Source organism: Zea mays, chromosome 1, assembly GCF_902167145.1.
Source record: "Zea mays cultivar B73 chromosome 1, Zm-B73-REFERENCE-NAM-5.0, whole genome shotgun sequence".
In the NCBI taxonomy this organism is placed as follows: domain Eukaryota; kingdom Viridiplantae; phylum Streptophyta; class Magnoliopsida; order Poales; family Poaceae; genus Zea; species Zea mays.
In genome coordinates, this window is record NC_050096.1 from 232862917 (window position 1) to 232884074 (window position 21158).

General features: G+C 45.6%; 1 protein-coding gene across 2 annotated transcripts; it reads right to left on the bottom strand.

The window, feature by feature from the left end:
- Positions 1-6870: 6870 nt before the first annotated feature.
- Positions 6871-9291, bottom strand: LOC100282928 (uncharacterized). Of its 2 annotated transcripts, none has more exons than XM_008678752.3 (6): positions 8916-9291; positions 8633-8811; positions 8398-8515; positions 8137-8253; positions 7702-8016; positions 6871-7426 (listed from the first exon to the last, which is right to left on the bottom strand). In XM_008678752.3, the coding sequence occupies exons 1-6, from the start codon at positions 9201-9203 to the stop codon at positions 7088-7090; spliced, it is 1356 nt and encodes a 451-aa protein (XP_008676974.1). In that variant the 5' UTR covers positions 9204-9291; the 3' UTR covers positions 6871-7087. The 2 variants fall into 2 exon arrangements, with proteins under 2 accessions (XP_008676974.1, NP_001354025.1); NM_001367096.1 differs by having other exon boundaries at positions 6873-7426; positions 8398-8509; positions 8916-9273.
- Positions 9292-21158: the final 11867 nt, after the last annotated feature.

Below are 21158 nucleotides of genomic sequence, written 5' to 3' on the forward strand. Positions count from 1 at the left end.
GCTCGCCTCATAGACTTGATCAACTCACACTAATATCTTCATAATCAAGTTTTTGGGAATTTAGTATTTGATTTTACAGGATCACCTATTCACCCCCCTTTAGGTGCTCTCAAGTACACACAAGATCTTCTCAAGCGGTTTGGGATGAAGGACGCCAAGCCCGTGAAGACACCGATGGGAACCGACGGGCATGTTGACCTCAACAAAGGAGGTAAGTCCGTTGATCAAAAGGCATACCGGTCTATGATAGGTTCCTTGCTTTATTTATGTGCTAGTAGACCGAACATTATGCTAAGTGTATGTATGTGTGCTAGATATCAATCCGACCCCAAGGAATGTCACCTTGTGGCCGTTAAGCGAATTCTTAGATATTTAGTTTCTACGCCTTGCTTCAAGATCTGGTATCCAAAGGGGTCTACCTTTGACTTGATTGGATATTCAGACTCCGATTATGCTGGATGCAAGGTTGATAGGAAGAGTACATCAGGGATGTGCCAATTCCTAGGAAGGTCCCTGGTGTCTTGGAGTTCAAAGAAACAGACATCTGTTGCCCTATCCACCGCTAAGGCCGAGTATGTTGTTGCAGGACAGTGTTGCGCGCAACTACTTTGGATGAGGCAAACCCTCCGGGACTTTGGCTACAATCTGAGCAAAGTCCCACTCCTATGTGACAATGAGAGTGCAATCCGCATGGCGGATAATCCTATTGAACACAGCCGCACTATGCACATAGACATCCGGCATCACTTTCTGAGAGACCACCAGCAAAAGGAAGATATCGAGGTGTACCATATTAGCACCGAGAACCAGCTAGCCGATATCTTTACCAAGCCGTTGGATGAGAAAACCTTTTGTAGGTTGCGTAGTGAGCTAAATGTCTTAGATTCGCGTAACTTGGATTGATCTATAGCATACATGTGTTATATGCCTTTGATCATGTTACTTCATGCATTTATATGAATTGTTACTTATTTATGGTGCTCAAGTTGTGCAAGGGATCCCCGGACCTCACAAGTCCATGTGTGAATGATGCACATATTTAGGGGGAGATGTGCTACAACTTGACCCTTTGAGACTAATCTGTTTGTTTGAGTATACTTGATGTGGTCTCAAAGGTGCATTGAAAGGGAAAGGTGAACTTGGACAATAAAAAGACTTCCACTGCACTCCGGTATTAGTGTACTCACCTCCAAGTTCATACTTATGCTCTCATTGCCTTTTTGCTCTTAATTGACATTTTTGGTGAGGCAATGAGGTTAAAGGGCCAATAATGATCCCGTTTTGGTGCTTAATGCCAAAGGGGGAGAAATTAAGGCCAAAGCAAATGGATCAGCTACCACTTGTGAATTTCAAAAATAATAGAGTTAGAATTTTTGATTTATCCAAAATACTCTTATTGCAAAATTTGGTCTCTTATGGGGGAGAATTTTGATTATGGGAAAAGGGGGAGTTTTTGGCACTTGATCAATTCTACTCTTGGAATAACTCTTTATGTGCCCAAACAAGTGTGTTTGACTTAGAGATAGGAAAATGAATTTGATTTGCAAAAATAAACCAAGTGGTGGCAAAGAATGATCCAAATATGTCAAATCTTGTGCAAAAATGATTTAGTCCTCATTTGCATTGATGTTGCACTTCTTTTGGTTGCTTTTGATTGTGTCGGCATAAATCACCAAAAAGGGGGAGATTGAAAGGGAAATGTGCCCTTGGGCAATTTCTATAATGTTTTGGTGATTAAGTGTCCAACACATTTAATTGAGTTCTAATGTGCAAAATAAATAGAGAAGTGCAAATCAAGGAAAATGTATGTTTCTAGACTTGGTAAATTGCTTTGTGTACTAACATGGTTATCCAAGTGCTAGAAACAGTGACTAAAGAAGAAGAAAGAAAAAGGGAAAAACTTGGCTCTATGCAGCCAATCTTCAGCTCGGTCTGGCACACCGGACTGTCTGGTGGTGCACCGGACAGTGTCCAGTGCGCCAGGCTGGTCCGCGTGAAAAGGCTGCTCTCGGGACTCGACAGCGGCGTACGGCTATAATTCACCGGACCGTCCGGTGGTGCACCGGACTGTCTGGTGAGTCATCCGCGGCGAACTCGTCGCCCTCGGGAAAAGCAAAGGGGCGACGTGGCTATAATTCACTGGACTGTCTGGTGGTGCACCGGACTGTCCGGTGAGCCAACGGTCGTCTGCGCCAACGGTCGGCCGCGCAATCTTCGCGCGACACATTGTCGCGCCAACGGTCGGCAGGGGGCACCAGACTGTCCGGTGTGCACCGGACAGTGTCCGGTGTGCCAACTGCCCCCCGAGGACCAACGGTCGGATGCGCCAGAAAAGGAAGGAGATCGTGCACCGGACAACTACAGTGACTGTCCAGTGGTGCACTGGACTGTCCGGTGAACCACCCGACAGAAGGCAAGTTTGGCCTTCCAAGTTGGCCTCCAACGGCTCCTAGCTGCCTTGGGCTATAAAAGGGACCCCTAGGCGCATGGAGGAGTCATCCAAGCATTCACTAAGCATCCTAAGACTCCAAGACTCCAACTTCACGCATTCAACTCTTTGTGATAGTGATTTGAGCTCCAATTGAGTTGTGAACTCCGTGCGTTGTGTTTTGAGCTCAAGTCGTGACTTGTGTGCGTGGTTGTGCTGCGGATTTGAGTCTTGTGTGTGTTGCTCTCCCCTCCCTTACTTCTGTGCTTCTTTTGTGATCATCATTGTAAGGGCGAGAGGTTCCAAGTTGTGGAGATTCCTCGCAAACGGGAGAAAAACTATAAGGAAGAAAGTCGTGGTATTCAAGTTGATCATTGGATCGCTTGAAAGGGGTTGAGTGCAACCCTCGTCCATTGGGACGCCACAACGTGGAAGTAGGTAAGTATTACTTGGCCGAACCACGGGATAAAAATCGAGTGTCTCTTGTGTGCTCTCTCTTTGATTGTCTGTATTCACCAAGAGCTCGCCTCATAGACTTGATCAACTCACACTAATATCTTCATAATCAAGTTTGTGGGAATTTAGTATTTGATTTTACAGGATCACCTATTCACCCCCCCCCCCTTTAGGTGCTCTCAAGACTAATGTATTTTCAAGTAAATTTCTATGATTAGTCTTAAATTGAAAGGGAAATGGAGTATTCGGCAAAGGCAAGGCTACCACTCCAACTCTGTCGGTATCTTTTATCCTTTGCCTTAATCATAAAATCTCAATTGGTATAAACTTTCACTCATATCCTTTATTTTCCAAAGGGGGGAGAAAATAGGCCCTAAGGAGGAGAATTTCAAGACCTCTCAAGATTCTTCGTTTTTGGTGATTAATGCCAAAGGGGGAGAATTTATAGGCCCAAAGCAAAAGGACCGCACCACCATTTTCAAATTTAAAACCATTTCACAAAAAGGAAGAAATCATTCAATTGCAAAAACCCTCTTGATAGCTAAGGGGAGAACCTTTTCAGGGGGAGCTTTTATTTAGTCAAAGGAAAATCATTTGAAACAGGGGGAGAATTTCTCAAAATCTTGAAAGTGTCTTTTAGAAATCATATCTTTATACCTTTGGCTATTTGCAAAAGAAGTTGAAAAGACTTTTCCAAAAGATTTGCAAAAATAAGCTAAGTGGTGCAAATGTGCTCCAAAATGTTATAATAGAAGAAAGCAATCACATTTACTTAGACATATGTAGAAATTCTTTCAATTGGTTTAACTCAAAGTAAGTTATGCACATCTGTCAAAGTTACAAACTAGTTACATTCCTCACTTTATATTTGCTTTGGTTTGTGTTGGCATCAATCACCAAAAAGGGGTCGATTGAAAGGGAAATGAGCTTAATCATTTCCTCTAATCAATTTTGGTGTTTGGCGTCCATCACAAACCATGTGGACTAACGAGTTTGCCTAAGTTGTCATTTATCTCAGGTGCATAAAGTTCAACATAAACCAAGAAAGAAATTAAGTTGGGGACCGAACCAAGTTTTGAGCAAAAGACTAGAAATGGTGCTGCCAGTGGCGCACCGGACACTGTCCGGTGCCCAGTCCACGCACCTTGCGAACTGGCCACTCTCGGGTTTCTCTGGGGGCGCTCCGCTATATTTCACCGGACTGTCCGGTGAGCCAACGGAGCAATGGTCAGATGCGCCAACGGTCAACTGCAGTGTACATTAAAAGTGAACAGTGCGCAGTCAGAAGTCAGAGCAGCGAAGCCAAAACGCACCGGACATGTCCAATGTGCCACCGGACTGTCTGGTGCAGCTAGAAGACAAAGGACTTCAACGGTCAACCGCTCCAAACCTCAACGAGCATCTGACGTGGCACGCACCGGACACTGATCAATGTCATGTCCGGTGTGCCATCGACATCAACGGCTAGAGTAGTGGTTGGGGCTATAAATATCCCCAACCAGCTACATTCAAGCCATCCAAGTTTTCTGAACTCAACATTCAATACAAGAGCAAAAGGCTACACTCCAAGACACAATCAATAGATCAAATCCTATCCAAGCCTCCAAATCAACTCAATTGCTTAGTGACTTGAGAGAGGGTGTTTCGTATTCTTTTGTTGCTCTTGTTGCTTGGATTGCTTTCTCCTTCTCATTCTTATTCTCTAAGTGCTTTGTAAAAGCTAGCAAGAGACACATAACTGTGTGGTGATCCTTGCGGGGTCTTAGTGACCCAAGTGATTAAGGAGAAGCCTCGATCGGTCTGTGTGACCGATTGAGAGAGGGAAAGGGTTGGAATAGACCCGACCTTTGTGGCCTCCTCAACTGGGACTAGGTTCTTTGGAACCAAACCTCGGTAAAACAAATCACCGTGTTCACTTGTGTTGATCTTCACTTGATTTGTCTTTCCTTTCTTTCCTCTCTCGCTAAAAAGTTCCCTTGCTCATATTAATTTGAGTTGGCTCCCAAAGTTATGCACATTGATTAAGCAACTCTTGGCAAGGAGAACTATCTTTCGCACTACAAATTATTTCTAACACTAACCCCGAGCGTAGTGTGTGTTTAAAGTTTGTAAATTTTAGGTTTCGCCTATTCACCCCTCCTATAGGCGACTTTCACTTGGTGAAGATATCAACTTATTGTTTGTGGGTGCTAATATGACCAATTACGATATCTCTCCTTTGTGAGTAGTCTCTCAAGAAGTGGTACCAGATGTCTATATGCTTTATGTGGTCGTGTTCAACAGGATTCTCCAACATGTGGATTGCACTCTCATTGTCACATAAGAGTGAGACTTTTCTCAATTTGTAACCATAGTCCGTAAGGATTTGCCTCATCTAGAGTAATTATGCACATCAATGCTTTGCAGCAATGTACTCGGCCTCGACGATGAATATAGCTACTAGGTTTTGTTTCTTTGAAGCCCAAGACACCAGAGATCTCCCCAGAAACTGACAAGTACTTGATGTACTCTTTCTATCAACCTTACATCCGGTATAATCAGCATCTGAATACCCAACAAGATCAAAGGTAGAACCCAAGGATACCAAAGCCCAAAGTTAAGAGTATGAACTAAATATCTCAAGATCCTTTTCATGTCCCTTAGGTGGCATTCCCTAGGGTCAGCTTGAAATCTTGCACACATGCATATAGAAAGCATAATATCTGGTCTAGAATGCAACGGGTTGCGGCTCGGGTGTAGAGGTGGGGCCATGGTCCATGTTCTCGATGTGTTTGGAGTCTGGCCATAAGTCCAAAGCTCACAAATTTACCTATTACCTCATCGGGAGACATCTCTTCGTACCTAGCACTTTCACGGATTAATTGCACTTGTGCAGGATTGCAGAAAAACAAGTGACCTTAGGATTAGCTTGACGATCTTGTGGTCGTTCCACTTGGTGCTCTTGAGGTTGTAGACTTGGTTCACCATCGACTTGAGCAGGTTGTACATGGCTTGTGACTCTTCTCCTTTGTTGAGGATGAACCGTACGAGTTCTCCCTCAATCATCTCCCTTTGGTGATCTTGGTGACTTTATCACCTTCGTGTGACATCTTCAGCACGTCCCAAATTTTATTTGCGCTCTTCAATCCTTACACCTTGGTATACTCTTCCTTACATAAGGAAGCGAGGAGTATGGTGGTGGCTTGAGAGTTGAAATGTCAGACTTAGGCGGCCTCATCTGAATCATAGTCCTCATCTCCCACATGTGGACCCTATGCACCAAACTCAACAATATCCCAAATATTTTCGTGTAGTATTTGTTGCTAGTGATAGGAATCATATCACAAAGATAGTCAAAAAGGAAGTGAAGGAGTTTGACTCAAAAGTGCCAAAGTAGAGCCAGACTGGGCCTCACCAGACATGCTCTAAGGAAAACACCGAGGCCTGCTAGCTAAAAATCACCAGATAGTCTGGTGTGCATTAGACATATATGGTGCGCCATGCGACCAATAGCTCTTTGCTCGCACCAACGATCACGACTGATCGGCGCCAGCCACGTCAGCAAAGCAACGTTAGAGAGTCATCGGACAGTACGATGGGTCACCGGACAGTCCGATGGATCACCGGACAATCCGATGCCCACCCAAAAAGAAAAATGACCAAAAAAAGAAAAGTGGCCAATCAATCGATCCATGGTCGTTGCAAACAATTCCGATATGACACCAAACAGTCCGGTACACCCACAGACGGAAGACGATCTGCGCTTTACAAATGATGCCAATATCGACCGAACCACCAACTAGTCGACATACTGACTTACCGACCAATATTGAAACTGATGTCATCCAATTGATACCAATACTGATGGGTCTAGTTCCAACAATGTCGGTACCAACCGAACCAACCGGCTGACCAAATCGACGGGTGTTAGAGCTGAGGCGGTCGATATGACCGCCGGCTCGCCCACACTAGCAGTCCATATCGACGTTGGAACCAGCCTTAGGGGGTGTTTGTTTGAGATTATAATCTATTTAGCAGAATGTGATGGTCACACATACTTCACAGAAGATTCAAGTTTGCAACATCACGAACGCCAAATCTACAAACACAACAGACCACCGAGGTCTAAGCACACATCACATACTAGACGAGAAAATACAAACAGAGTTTTCGTGACTGATGGATCATCGAACAGCCTCACAAGTCGCAGGGTAATAGTATATCTCAAAGTTCATACGCAGGGAACCTTGATTCAGATGGATCAACCATGTCCAAGAGGAGGTATGACATCCCAGCTTTCCCTTCAAACAGTGAAAACGGGCGATCACCACCATGCATGGCCCCCTCGGCTATCAACTGATCAGCTTTCTCCAGAAGAAAGCAGGCAAAAGCCTTTGCCCGGTAGAGGTACTCAACATTACCGGTTAGCCTGTAGAGTGAGAGAAACGCATAGGCATTCCCGCTTACACCGTGGCATATTCCGACTCTCTTCAGAAGCCCTCGGTTCCAGACAACCTCAGCAGCCTCTGCAGCTGATTGCTCGAAATAATCATCATGGAAGACCTGAAATACAGATATTGTTACTCATGGTGACCACATCCAAATTTTAAGGGCTGATTTGGTGGCCAGTGAATAGCAAGAGGATTCCTCCCCATGGATCCCCTCGTGGTGATCCCTGGGTCACCAAACCAAGAGTAAAGATTAATAGACCAACTAGTTATTGGCAGTTTCACTCATTAGTTAAACATCTTGCCAGATCTCAAGAACGCCTGCCAAATAAACATGCAGACACAAGTAAAAGATTCAATAGAGCAAGTGTGAACGGATGCAGAAATCACCTCATATGCTTTAGCAAGGGTAAGAGCAACACCTGGGGCACCATGACACCAGTGCACCAAGTGATCTGATTCATTGCCTTCACTTGAGGGATAATTGCCACTAGGAAACTTGTTCTTGATCATATACCGCAGGGTGTTCTTTACATCATCCTGCTCATCTGGTTTCAGTTCGGTGTGCATTAGCACGTGCATGATTCCAGCAAGACCATGCGCAGCCCCCCAGTATTTCTTCCCATGCCATTCGTACATCAGAGGGCTACTCCCCTTGCTTGCAAAACCTCTTCCCTCATTAATAATGTCCTTCGCCACAGAATTCTACAGTTGAAGGGGTTTGATACAATAAGATTTCCAGTGTGCAAGACCTCTTCACATGAGTATAATTAAAAACGAAATGTGTGCAAGAATTTTCATAACAGAACTACAGCATTAACATACAATGTGATCGAGAGGGATCGTCTTCTCGCTGAGATGCTTATTCAAGAACAAACAAGCCCACAGATAGCCTGCCCTTCCATACAGCAACTCATTTGGAACTTTCTCGGTGATTGTTATCTACAACGTCACAAAGGACAGCTGAGTATACAACATTAGGATGTACATCTGTTGTTCTACAGTCACGTGGCAACAGTGGATTCCACAAACAAAGTTAACAAATTGAATCCTAAACCCAGGAACTATCCTTGTCAGAAGCCTCACCTCATCAAAGGAGCTCAGATACTGAGTGACCCTCAGCTGATCATCGCAATGCTTGGCAATCACCGCCCCAAGAGCGCAGACACCCGCCCTCCCGCATATGAATGTCAAGAACCTGCGCCTTACACAACCAGGCCACACACCTCCATATAATTATGAACTAAGTAACAGGAAGATCCAACCAAAGCAACCAGCACCAAGCTTGAACAAGAAAGAGGGGCTTGCTCGGTAATCTTACGGCAGGCCCCGCGATGCATCATCGCACGCGCGGACGATATCAGCGGCGAGGGCGAGGTCCCCGCGGTCTCCAGTGACCTGGAAGGACTTGAACAGCAGCAGCGCTGTCCCGAGAGAGCCCGTGTAGAGCGTGTAGTCCGTCACCTTCCGTCCGGCTTTCACCCACGTCTCCTCAACCACCTGCAGGAGGGTAGCTCGTAGCCGAGAGCAATCAGTCGAGCACCTGGCAGGTGGGCGGGCGACAGGGGAAACGAGGGGGCGGGTGGCGCCGTGGCGAGGCGCACCTTGTCCTTGAGGCGGCGCGCGGCGCGGACGAAGTGGTCGGAGAGCCTGGTGTACGGAAGCGAGAGCAGGCCCCGATGCCCTGCGGGGCGGTGCCCCTCGCCGTCGGAGGCCTCAGCCTCGGCGACGAAGTCAGGAAAGTCATTGGGAATGAAGCGATCAGCCATGGACTCGCCGCGCAGGCCCCGACGCCGTTTCGAGGCGTGGCTGGAGGAGGAGGATTCGCGACCGGTGAGCCCTCCTGTCGCCTTCGTCTTCGTCTTATCGCCAGTCCCACCGCCGTTTCCCATGTCTGACGCGTGCTCGGGTTATAAAAATGTTTGCGAGTTAGCTGGACGCCCCGGCGCTGGCTGCACGTCTGTCGCGCGCTCCGAGCAATGCGTGGAACACGCCGCTGATTCCCTGTTCGGCTGTTCCTAACGAACGGCCGCTACCATCCTGCTACGCCACTCAGTGTCCAAACTTAACAATAACAAATGTTTCGAGATGATCATGTTTTCGTTTAGGCTAAAAAACTCTGAAGACATTGTGTAAATGTTCTTCAGTTTTGCCGCGTATTGGGTACTACAACAAAGTAAACCCTAGCATAGCCACACACACACAAAGAACGGATCTTTTCAACATCAATAAGACATCCTATCTGTTGACACCTTTTTCGGGTGCCAAACACTCAACAAGAACCGGCGGCGGTGCTCTCTGCACAGGCGCGGACGGTCCGCGACCAGGGACCGGACGGTCCGCGACCTGGAGCAGGGGCAAAGGTTCCCTGCCTGACGGCCGGACGGTCCGCGCCTACAGGCCGGACGGTCCGCGCGTGCGCAGGGGGTGGCGAAGGTCGCCGGCGGCGCCTGGATCTCGCTCCCGGGAGGGACCCCGTCGGGGAGGAGAGATCCTAGGTGTTGTCTAGGCTCGGCAGGCCGACCTAGACTCCTCTAATCGACGTAGAGTCGAAGAGAGGCGAAGAATTTGGAGATTGAGAGGCTAAACTAGGACTAGACTAGAACTATTCCTAATGCGTAAGGTAAAACGAGAAATAGACTTGATTTGTTCGATTGATGGGGGTTCAATCGGCCGTAGCCCTTCATCTATATAAAGGGGGAGGTCTGGATCCGCTTCCAACTGATTTCCGAGTTAATCCCGTGGTTTTAGGTAACCAATCCCGCGAGAAACTAGGAACCCTAACTGATTCTGCGCACGCGCGGACCGTCCGCGCCACCACCGCGGACAGTCCGGACCGCGGACCGTCCGGCCCCAGGGCCGGACCGTCCGCGAGACACATTTGGTGTCCAACATATGCCCCCCTGCCTTTTGGTGAAGGTTGACGAACCAAAAGCATATGAACTAAACCTGATGTAAGTCACCGGCTTTTCAATATTGAGATCATTTAATAAAGCATCAATGTATAACGGCCGTTTCAGATTTTATCTTTCTCGGCCATGACCGTTTGATCACTGAATCAAAAGGAATAGAATGGAGGTGCCCCCCAGTATGGATAGACAAAGGGACTATACATGTACCATGGATTCATCATCGTACCATTCCATGTTTGAACAGGATAATATACTGACGATGAGTAAACGGGTGGAAAGTACCCTGGTCTCATAGGATGAATAGGCGATGCTTGTTGTGTCGCCTTTCGGGCCGTTTTGTTTACCCGTTTCGTTTTAGTAGGTGACCGAGGTTTCTTCGTTGACCGATCACGTAGAACGGTCTTCTCGCTAGTATTCTTGGAGAGCAACTGATCAACAGTAGAGTCAGCTTTGATCAGCCGACCATTTGTGCTTCGCCGTTGTGTCTCCTTCCCTTTTAAGGTTTTGTGTGGAGGCTGACACCTTTGGGCATAGGCGGACTGTCCGGCAGAGTTAGCCGAACCGTCTATCTGAACACCGGACCGTCCGCACGTAGGTGCCAGATCGTCCGTGATGCTCAGGACAGGCTGTCGTGCTTGACTCATTAATTGTGCCTGCCCCCCGGTGCCTCCGGACTTTTTAGCCTTATCATCCGGAGCCTTTCGAACAATCTTCTTTTGTGATATATTCGACGTGCGAGAACTACCAATGATGATGTCTTTGCTTTTGCCTTTATCGGCCATTTCAGGCCGAACTAAGATCTTTTTGCATGCGATATCTATTGTATTAACAGGAAATGGTTGTGTGTCCACTTGCATTTCCTGAAAGCCAATCGGCCCTCATTTATGGCCGATTGTACCTGTCGACGAAAAACATTACAGTCATTGGTGGCATGAGAAAAAGAATTATGCCACTTACAATAAGCACGTCTCTTTAATTCATCTATAGGAGGGATAGTATGAGTTAATTTAATGTTGCCATTTTTAAGTAGCTCATCAAATATCTTATCGCATTTGGCAACATTAAAGGTAAATTTAATCTCTTCTTGCCGATTCTTTTGAACCGGCTGTAAGGAAGAACATGCTGAAGATTTGGCCTTTGTTGGCCAAATAAACTCAGCGGTATATACATCTGCGGATTCATCATCTGAACTATCACGCTCTATTAGATGTATAGTACGGGCGGCCGATTTTGATGTCTCTTTAAATCGGCTTTCACAGGCTAAAGCCCGCTGATGTAGCTGGGCTATCGAAAAGAACTGGGTCCCATCTAATTTGTCTCTTAAGTTGTAACACCCGGTTTTAAAGAACAAAGCCGGGTGCATCTCATACATGCGCCAAGAAGACAACATATATAATAACAGAGTGTATAGAGATAAATGTCATGAAACATCAGAGTACTTATTACATAGCGGAAGTCTTATTACAAAATAAAGATAAATATAAAACGAATTAAGGATCGATGGCGCCAATGTCGACTGAGAAACGCCACCTAGATCAGATCGAACTCCTCGGTGTTAGGCAGCTCCTCTTCAACAACCTGTTCTTCTCCTGTGGGGGGGGGTGTGAGACAGCAAGAGTGAGCTCACATACGATCATAGCTCAACAAGTCGTGGGGAATAATGTGGCATGAACTCACCAAAGGTGGGAGAGTTCATGAAGTGTAAGGCTGATCAATGGAATAAAGGCTGAGGCTGAGCATTGCTTTTATAAGTTGGTCAAAATTTTATTAGCAATTACTAAGTGTAAGTAAATACCAAACCTTAATAATAATAAAGAACAATAATAGTAAAATAATCCCAAATGCGATGCAAATGTCAAATTGAATTTAAGTTCCATAATTAATCATGTGAGGGTCCGAGCCGCTCTTGACCGTGAGCACGGCTAGTATACTAGTTTTACACTCTGCAGAGGTTGCGCATCTTTACCCACAAGTCGTGTATCCCATGTCGCCTGGGTTTGCAAGGCCCTTAGACACTACCGAGGTGAATGGCTAGGGATCCACTACGAGGCCTTTACAAAGTTCCACTAGCTTCCGAAAACCCGCTACAGTTTATAGGAAGATCCAGTACAGGGTTCCTGGCTGACAGCCATCGCAGCAAAATCAACCAGGGACCTCCCCGCACTGACCTCTCCCCTACTGCCCTTGCCCCTTTCGGGTAAGGTAGTCTTCCACTAGCTTTCCTAATTAGTCAGCCAAGGGCGTCCCATTATACCCTTGTGGTAGCACTGTTTTCCCGGGTGGTCGCTCCATGTTCCCATTAATTTAATGATCTTAACATGAACAGTAATAGTAACAAGATAATAACAGAATAATCATGAATAGTGTATCTCCATACCCAATCCACATAAAGCAATAGCAAGTACTACCCAAAAATATTTCAGGGGTGAACAAGGTATAGAGGTAATCAAAACTGGGGTAACATAAAGGCTCCCATCAAAATTATCCTATGCAGATCATTAAAATTAATAAGAACATGGCTGGGAAAGTAAGTGATCAAGGGCACAACTTGCCTTCAATGAGCTCCTGCTCAGCTACTTCTACTTGTTGAACCTCAGTTTCCACAGTGGCTTGCTCGTCTATTCGCATCAACACAATACATACATAGTATAGCCAAAATCAACATCACACCAAACATGTAAATAAAATATACAGTAAAAATCTACACATTAAAATGAGATCATAGGAATTGGAATCACTGAATTTGGAGTTATAGAATTCAAGTTATGAATTTCTTAAGATTTAATGTGATTAAAATAGGATTAGATGAGAAATTAATTTTCTAAATGTTTTCATGTCAAAACAGGGATACTAAATGATAGAGAATAATATTACAAAATTTTAGGAATTGGAATGACTCAATTTGGAGCTAATATGAATTTTCTATGGATTATACAATTCCTAGCATTTATTTTCATATTAAAATCTATTTTCTATTTAATTTATTCAATTTACATCAGGCTCTGGACTGGGCCTCGATTTCCAGAAAACTCAGGGGCCCCGGGGCAATAATAACCCAGACTCAAACGACCCACCAGGTGGACTGCGGGTTCAAAATCTTAAACCCGAGGGGCATATCTACAAAACGGACACGGCGAACGGGTATCGGGGAATGCTGACCGTCAGATCCAGTTTCTACGCGCCTGATTAGATCCGCAGATCCGTGAACTGGAAATGAACAGGTACCGTCCGATCGATACGGGTCGCCCGATTCAACATCAACGCCCAGGATCAATGCTTCCCGAACCGGTATTCTATTTCTAATCAGGGCCGCACATTTCGCATCCAACGGTTTGCATAATCTCGGCCACCATCTTCCCCAACTCCACTGCCCGCGCACGGCGGCGCACAATCCTCACGGCGGAGCGCCCACCGGAGACCACGCGTTCTTCGCCCAGAGAGCCCTATTCCCTTCTACTGCGAGCGCTACACGATGCGGATCAAGAGGGTATCTCGGTCGAGTCCACATACCGGCGTTTGGAACGGTGACGACGCGCAGTCCACGGCGAGGTTGAATTTGCGGTACAACAAGCGCCCCGTCGAGAAATTCCGGCGACTCTAGAGCAAAATTCCCCACCCCGAGAGGATGTATGGATCCCCGGCGGTTAAGCGAGCCCCGCCAGACCCGCATACTGGTTCTTGAGCAGCGTTCCGGCGCGTGGTGGTGTAAGCGGGACACGGCGGCGCGAAAGCGTGTCCGGCGGTGCTAGGGGCGTAGCTGGGTGTCAACGGTGGGGCGAGCGGGTAGAGGAAAGAGACGGTCGCGCACAGGGCTCCTTTATATCGGCCAAGGCGAGGTGGAGGAGGTCGTCGGCTTGAGCCCAGGAGAATCGCCGCGCACTCCGCGCAGTCTGTTACAACAGCGGGCGACGGTGATGACAAATGGGTCCATGCGGCAGTGACACGGGTGAAGCGCACGCGGGCAGGGAATGACCGGTGGGCCCCAGGTGTAAGCGCCAGCGGCGTGCGCGCGAGAACAAGCGTGCGTGACTGACGAAGGGGACCCACCTGTCGGCGCTGTTGTGCAGGTTGGGCTGGCGCGCGCGCGAGGGAGGTTTTGGTATGTGGGCCGAAATGGTGCAGTCCGGCCCAGGTAAGGTTAGTTTTGTTTTATTCTTTTCTTTTCCCTTTTTTTCTCCATTTTCAAATCCAATTGAATTCAAGTTTGAATTCAAACTTGATGGCTCATCATTTACACTGTATTTGTATAGTTAACAGTAATAAGTTTAAGGATATCTATGTTTTTATATTTTTATATCATTTCTCTTTTTCTTATTTTCCAAACCCTATTTTCAAAAGTTAGGGTTTAATTCTACTTCTGATGTCTATTATCTTATTATTTTTCTTGTTTACTATATTTTATATCATCACAAAAATGCACACGAAATAAGATCCGGCATGATGCACAGGTCATTTATGTGTTCTTCGTTCTAATTATCCACTTTTAACTAGTGTTGATCACATGTAATGAATAGGAGAGGCCACAAACCATTGAGATTATCTATATCCTCTTTATTACATTTTTGAGTATTACAAATCCTACCCCCCTTAAAAATAATCTCGTCCTCGAGATTTAGGAAGATCTAGGGAAAAGGTGGGGAAAATCTATACGAAGCTCTTCTTCTCTTTCCCAAGTTGCTTCATCTTCACTGTGGTGGCTCCATTGCACTTTGCACATCTTTATAACCTTATTTCTTGTAACTCGAGTCAAAGTATCCAAAATCTTGACGGGGTATTCAGCATAAGTCAGGTCATCTTGAACATTAAGGTCTTCCATCGGTAATTGCTCCTCAGGTACCCTGAGACATTTCTTCAGCTGAGATACATGAAATACATCATGAACATCCGCGAGATGATCCGGTAACTCCAATTGATATGCAACCTCTCCAACTCGCCTAAAAACTCTGAATGGTCCAATAACGCGAGGGGACAATGGGCCCTAGACTTTAAATCTCCTCATTCCACGAAGTGGTGACATCTTGAGGTACACATGATCACCTTCCTCAAACTCCGGTGGTCTCCTTCTATTATCTGTGTAGCTCTTTTGTCTGGTCTGAGCTACCCTCAAATTCTCTCGAATTATACGGACTTGTTCTTCTGCTTCTTGAATCAATTCAGGCCCAAAGAATTGTCTTTCTCCAGTCTGATCCCAATACAAAGGAGTCCTGCACTTCCTCCCATATAAAGCTTCAAAAGGTGACATCTTCAGACTGGCCTGATAACTATTATTATATGAGAACTCCGCATAAGGTAAACTCTTATCCCAACTTCCACCATGCTTAAGAGCACAAGCTCTTAACATATCTTCCAGTACTTGGTTAGTCCTCTCAGTTTGCCCATCAGTCTGGGGATGGTAAGCCGAACTAAAATTCAATCTCGTATCCAATGACTCGTGCAACTGCTTCCAATATCGAGAGGTAAACTGTGATCCTCGATCTGACACAATCTTCTTTGGCACACCATGCAGGCATACAATCCGTGCCATATACAACTCTGCCAACTTAGCTCCTGAATAAGTGGTCTTCACTGGAATAAAGTGGGCTACCTTGGTTAGCCTGTCCACAATCACCCATATAGAATCATATCCAGCAGACGTGCGGGGTAATCCAACAATGAAGTCCATGCCAATCTCTTCCCACTTCCACTCAGGTATCTTCAGTGGGTGCAATAGTCCGGCTGGCCTCTGGTGTTCAGCCTTGACTCTTTGACATACATCACACTTAGCCACATGAGCAGCAACATCTCTTTTCAGCCCATACCACCAATACTTTTGCTTCAAATCTTGATACATCTTAGTGCTCCCAGGGTGGATGGAATAAACTGAATCATGTGCTTCCTTCAATATGGTTTCCCGAAGACTATCAATATCGGGAACACAGATCCGATTCTTGAACCATATCGTGCCTTGCTCATCCTCCGTGAACTCTGGGCCTCTTCCTTCAGTAATAAGATCCTTAATCTCCTGAATCTTAGCATCACCAATCTGACCCTTCCGAATTTCTTGTTCCAAGGTAGGTTCCAATTCAATGGTGACTCCTTCCGTATGTGTAACAATCCCCAGGTTGAGTCTCTCAAAATCTTTTGCTAATTCATCAGGTAGCTGGACCACGAAAGCGGAGTGAACATGCTCCTTCCGACTCAAGGCATCTGCAACCAAATTCGCCTTGCCTGGGTGATAGTGAATCTCCAAGTCATAATCCTTAATGAGCTCCAACCAACGGCGTTGCCTGAGGTTGAGATCCTTCTGAGTGAATATATACTTCAAACTCTTATGATCTGTGTATACTTGGCACTTAGTTCCCATAATGTAGTGTCTCCAAATCTTCAGTGCATGGACAACGGCAGCCAATTCCAAGTCATGGGTGGGGTAGTTCAGTTCATGCTTCCTCAACTGACGAGATGCATAGGCAATCACATGTCCCTCTTGCATAAGCACACATCCAAGTCCTTGGCCACATGCATCACAATAAATGTCAAACCCCTTCTGCAGATCTGGCATAATCAATACTGGAGGTGACATCAATCTTTCCTTCAATTGATCAAAGCTCTCTTGACATTTCTCATCCCACTTAAATTCTCTTCCTTTCTCCAAAAGTGAGGTCATAGGCTTGGCAATCTTAGAGAATCCCTCAATAAATCTCCGATAATATCCTGCGAGTCCCAAGAAACTCCGAATCTCCGTAACTGTAGTGGGCACTCTCCATTCCATAATCTCCTTCACTTTAGCAGGATCCACTGCTATTCCTCCATTAGAAATAATATGACCAAGGAATGGCACCTTGTCAATCCAAAACTCACACTTGCTAAACTTAGCGTAGAGCTCATTATCTCGTAACTTCTGTAGCACCAACCTTAGATGTTCTTCATGGTCACTCTCATTCTTAGAATAGATAAGAATGTCGTCGATGAACACCACGACGAATCTGTCCAAATACTCCATAAACACTTTGTTCATCAAATTCATGAAATAAGCCGGTGCATTGGTCAATCCGAATGACATAACAGTAAACTCATATAATCCATATCGAGTCGAGAAAGCCGTCTTGGGAATATCCGACGGTCTAATCTTCATCTGATGGTATCCCGATCGGAGATCAATCTTCGAGAATACCCTGGCTCCTCTCATCTGATCAAATAAATCCTCAATACGGGGCAACGGATACTTGTTCTTCACCGTAACATCATTAAGAGATCTATAATCCACACACATCCGTTGCGATCCATCCTTCTTCTGCACGAATAACACCGGTGCTCCCCAAGGTGAGGAACTTGGACGAATGTAACCAGCCTCTTGTAACTCCGTTAACTGCTTCTTCAGTTCCTTCAACTCCTCTACGGACATTCTATATGGCCGTTTAGAAATAGGGGCGGTTCCAGGTAAGAGATCAATAACAAACTCAACTTCTCTATCAGGTGGCATCCCTGGTAACTCCTCTGGAAAGACATCCGGAAAATCTCTAACCACCCGGATGTTGTCACCAACAAACTCCTCAGGCATAAAGAACATTGCACGCATGGATGAGGAGGTTACTGCAATATTAACTTGAAACCTTTCTCCTTTAGTGGTAGTGAGTTCTATGGTACCTCTACCACATGCTATAACGGCCTTTGCCTTCCTTAACCATGACATACCAAGTATCAAATCTATACTGCTTGACTCCAATATTATAGCAGTAGCTCCAAATTCTCTACCCATAATGGTTAATGTCAATCTACGTGTCATTTGATTCGCCTCAACAGGCCCTTTAGGTGTAATTACTATCAGGGGTTTTCTCATATTTAGCAGTGGTATTTCATTTGTGTTGGCATATCGAGCAGACATGAATGAATGTGTAGCACCAGAATCAAATAATATTGTTGCAGGAATTGCATTAACATAAAACATACCAATTACGAGGTCCCCGCCATCAGGAGTGTCATCAACGCTGACTTGATTCACCCTGGCTATAGAATATCCCTTGCCAGGGGTCTGTTGCTTGTTCTGAGCTGGAGTAGTAGCAATCCTCTGTGGGCAGACATTTGCATAATGACCAATCTTCCCACACTTGAAACATTGAGTGCCCGGACTCTGTCCTGCAAACTTTGTCGGGGTGCCCGTGGGGGTAGCCTGTCGAGGAGGTGGAGTCCTCAGTGGTGATTGCTGAACTGGGCGTGGTCCTCCGGGTCGAGTCGGTGTACCCTGTGGTGAACTGTAGCGAGGACGAACACTGCTGCTACCCTGTCCCTGTGAGATAGCCTTCCTCTGGAGCATATCTCGACAGCTGAATAAATTTATCTCTGTACTCGCTGACTGACATACTTCCTTGCTTCAGTGACAGAAATTCCTTCTTCTTGATCTTTATCATCCCAGCTGGAATATGGTAGTTCCTGAACTGCGTACTGAACTCTGCCCAGGTAATAGTATCCGCAGCCTCATGGGCAGCAGTATAAGAATCCCACCAGTCAGCAGCAGGACCAGTCAGACGTCCAGAAGCATATAAGACCTTCTCCCTATCAGTGCATTGTGCAATATTCAGCATCTTCTCAATTGACTTCAGCCAATCATCTGCGTCCAGTGGATCCGGTGAGCTAGCGAATGTAGGTGGCTTATGACTCATAAACTCCCGGTGCTTATCACGAGGTGGAACCGGTGGTGGTGGTGGAGGCAATGGCACTTGTTGCTGCTGTTGCTGTTGTTGCATTTGCTGTTGCAGCTGCTCCACAGGTCGCAGGATCGAAACTTGCCTCTGATACCACTTCTGTAACACCCGGTTTTAAAGAACAAAGCCGGGTGCATCTCATACATGCGCCAAGAAGACAACATATATAATAACAGAGTGTATAGAGATAAATGTCATGAAACATCAGAGTACTTATTACATAGCGGAAGTCTTATTACAAAATAAAGATAAATATAAAACGAATTAAGGATCGATGGCGCCAATGTCGACTGAGAAACGCCACCTAGATCAGATCGAACTCCTCGGTGTTAGGCAGCTCCTCTTCAACAACCTGTTCTTCTCCTGTGGGGGGGGGTGTGAGACAGCAAGAGTGAGCTCACATACGATCATAGCTCAACAAGTCGTGGGGAATAATGTGGCATGAACTCACCAAAGGTGGGAGAGTTCATGAAGTGTAAGGCTGATCAATGGAATAAAGGCTGAGGCTGAGCATTGCTTTTATAAGTTGGTCAAAATTTTATTAGCAATTACTAAGTGTAAGTAAATACCAAACCTTAATAATAATAAAGAACAATAATAGTAAAATAATCCCAAATGCGATGCAAATGTCAAATTGAATTTAAGTTCCATAATTAATCATGTGAGGGTCCGAGCCGCTCTTGACCGTGAGCACGGCTAGTATACTAGTTTTACACTCTGCAGAGGTTGCGCATCTTTACCCACAAGTCGTGTATCCCATGTCGCCTGGGTTTGCAAGGCCCTTAGACACTACCGAGGTGAATGGCTAGGGATCCACTACGAGGCCTTTACAAAGTTCCACTAGCTTCCGAAAACCCGCTACAGTTTATAGGAAGATCCAGTACAGGGTTCCTGGCTGACAGCCATCGCAGCAAAATCAACCAGGGACCTCCCCGCACTGACCTCTCCCCTACTGCCCTTGCCCCTTTCGGGTAAGGTAGTCTTCCACTAGCTTTCCTAATTAGTCAGCCAAGGGCGTCCCATTATACCCTTGTGGTAGCACTGTTTTCCCGGGTGGTCGCTCCATGTTCCCATTAATTTAATGATCTTAACATGAACAGTAATAGTAACAAGATAATAACAGAATAATCATGAATAGTGTATCTCCATACCCAATCCACATAAAGCAATAGCAAGTACTACCCAAAAATATTTCAGGGGTGAACAAGGTATAGAGGTAATCAAAACTGGGGTAACATAAAGGCTCCCATCAAAATTATCCTATGCAGATCATTAAAATTAATAAGAACATGGCTGGGAAAGTAAGTGATCAAGGGCACAACTTGCCTTCAATGAGCTCCTGCTCAGCTACTTCTACTTGTTGAACCTCAGTTTCCACAGTGGCTTGCTCGTCTATTCGCATCAACACAATACATACATAGTATAGCCAAAATCAACATCACACCAAACATGTAAATAAAATATACAGTAAAAATCTACACATTAAAATGAGATCATAGGAATTGGAATCACTGAATTTGGAGTTATAGAATTCAAGTTATGAATTTCTTAAGATTTAATGTGATTAAAATAGGATTAGATGAGAAATTAATTTTCTAAATGTTTTCATGTCAAAACAGGGATACTAAATGATAGAGAATAATATTACAAAATTTTAGGAATTGGAATGACTCAATTTGGAGCTAATATGAATTTTCTATGGATTATACAATTCCTAGCATTTATTTTCATATTAAAATCTATTTTCTATTTAATTTATTCAATTTACATCAGGCTCTGGACTGGGCCTCGATTTCCAGAAAACTCAGGGGCTCCGGGGCAATAATAACCCAGACTCAAACGACCCACCAGGTGGACTGCGGGTTCAAAATCTTAAACCCGAGGGGCATATCTACAAAACGGACACGGCGAACGGGTATCGGGGAATGCTGACCGTCAGATCCAGTTTCTACGCGCCTGATTAGATCCGCAGATCCGTGAACTGGAAATGAACAGGTACCGTCCGATCGATACGGGTCGCCCGATTCAACATCAACGCCCAGGATCAATGCTTCCCGAACCGGTATTCTATTTCTAATCAGGGCCGCACATTTCGCATCCAACGGTTTGCATAATCTCGGCCACCATCTTCCCCAACTCCACTGCCCGCGCACGGCGGCGCACAATCCTCACGGCGGAGCGCCCACCGGAGACCACGCGTTCTTCGCCCAGAGAGCCCTATTCCCTTCTACTGCGAGCGCTACACGATGCGGATCAA

What these genes read in the sequence shown, in the direction of transcription:
- LOC100282928 (XM_008678752.3), bottom strand. Translation starts at nt 9,203, where the DNA reads ATGGGAAACGGCGGTGGGACTGGCGATAAGACGAAGACGAAGGCGACA. An exon ending in GATGCATCGCGGGGCCTGCC is followed by an intron (nt 8,516 to 8,632) that starts GTAAGATTACCG and finishes TGGTTGTGTAAG; the next exon opens with GCGCAGGTTCTTGACATTCA. An exon ending in CGATCCCTCTCGATCACATT is followed by an intron (nt 8,017 to 8,136) that starts GTATGTTAATGC and finishes CTTCAACTGTAG; the next exon opens with AATTCTGTGGCGAAGGACAT.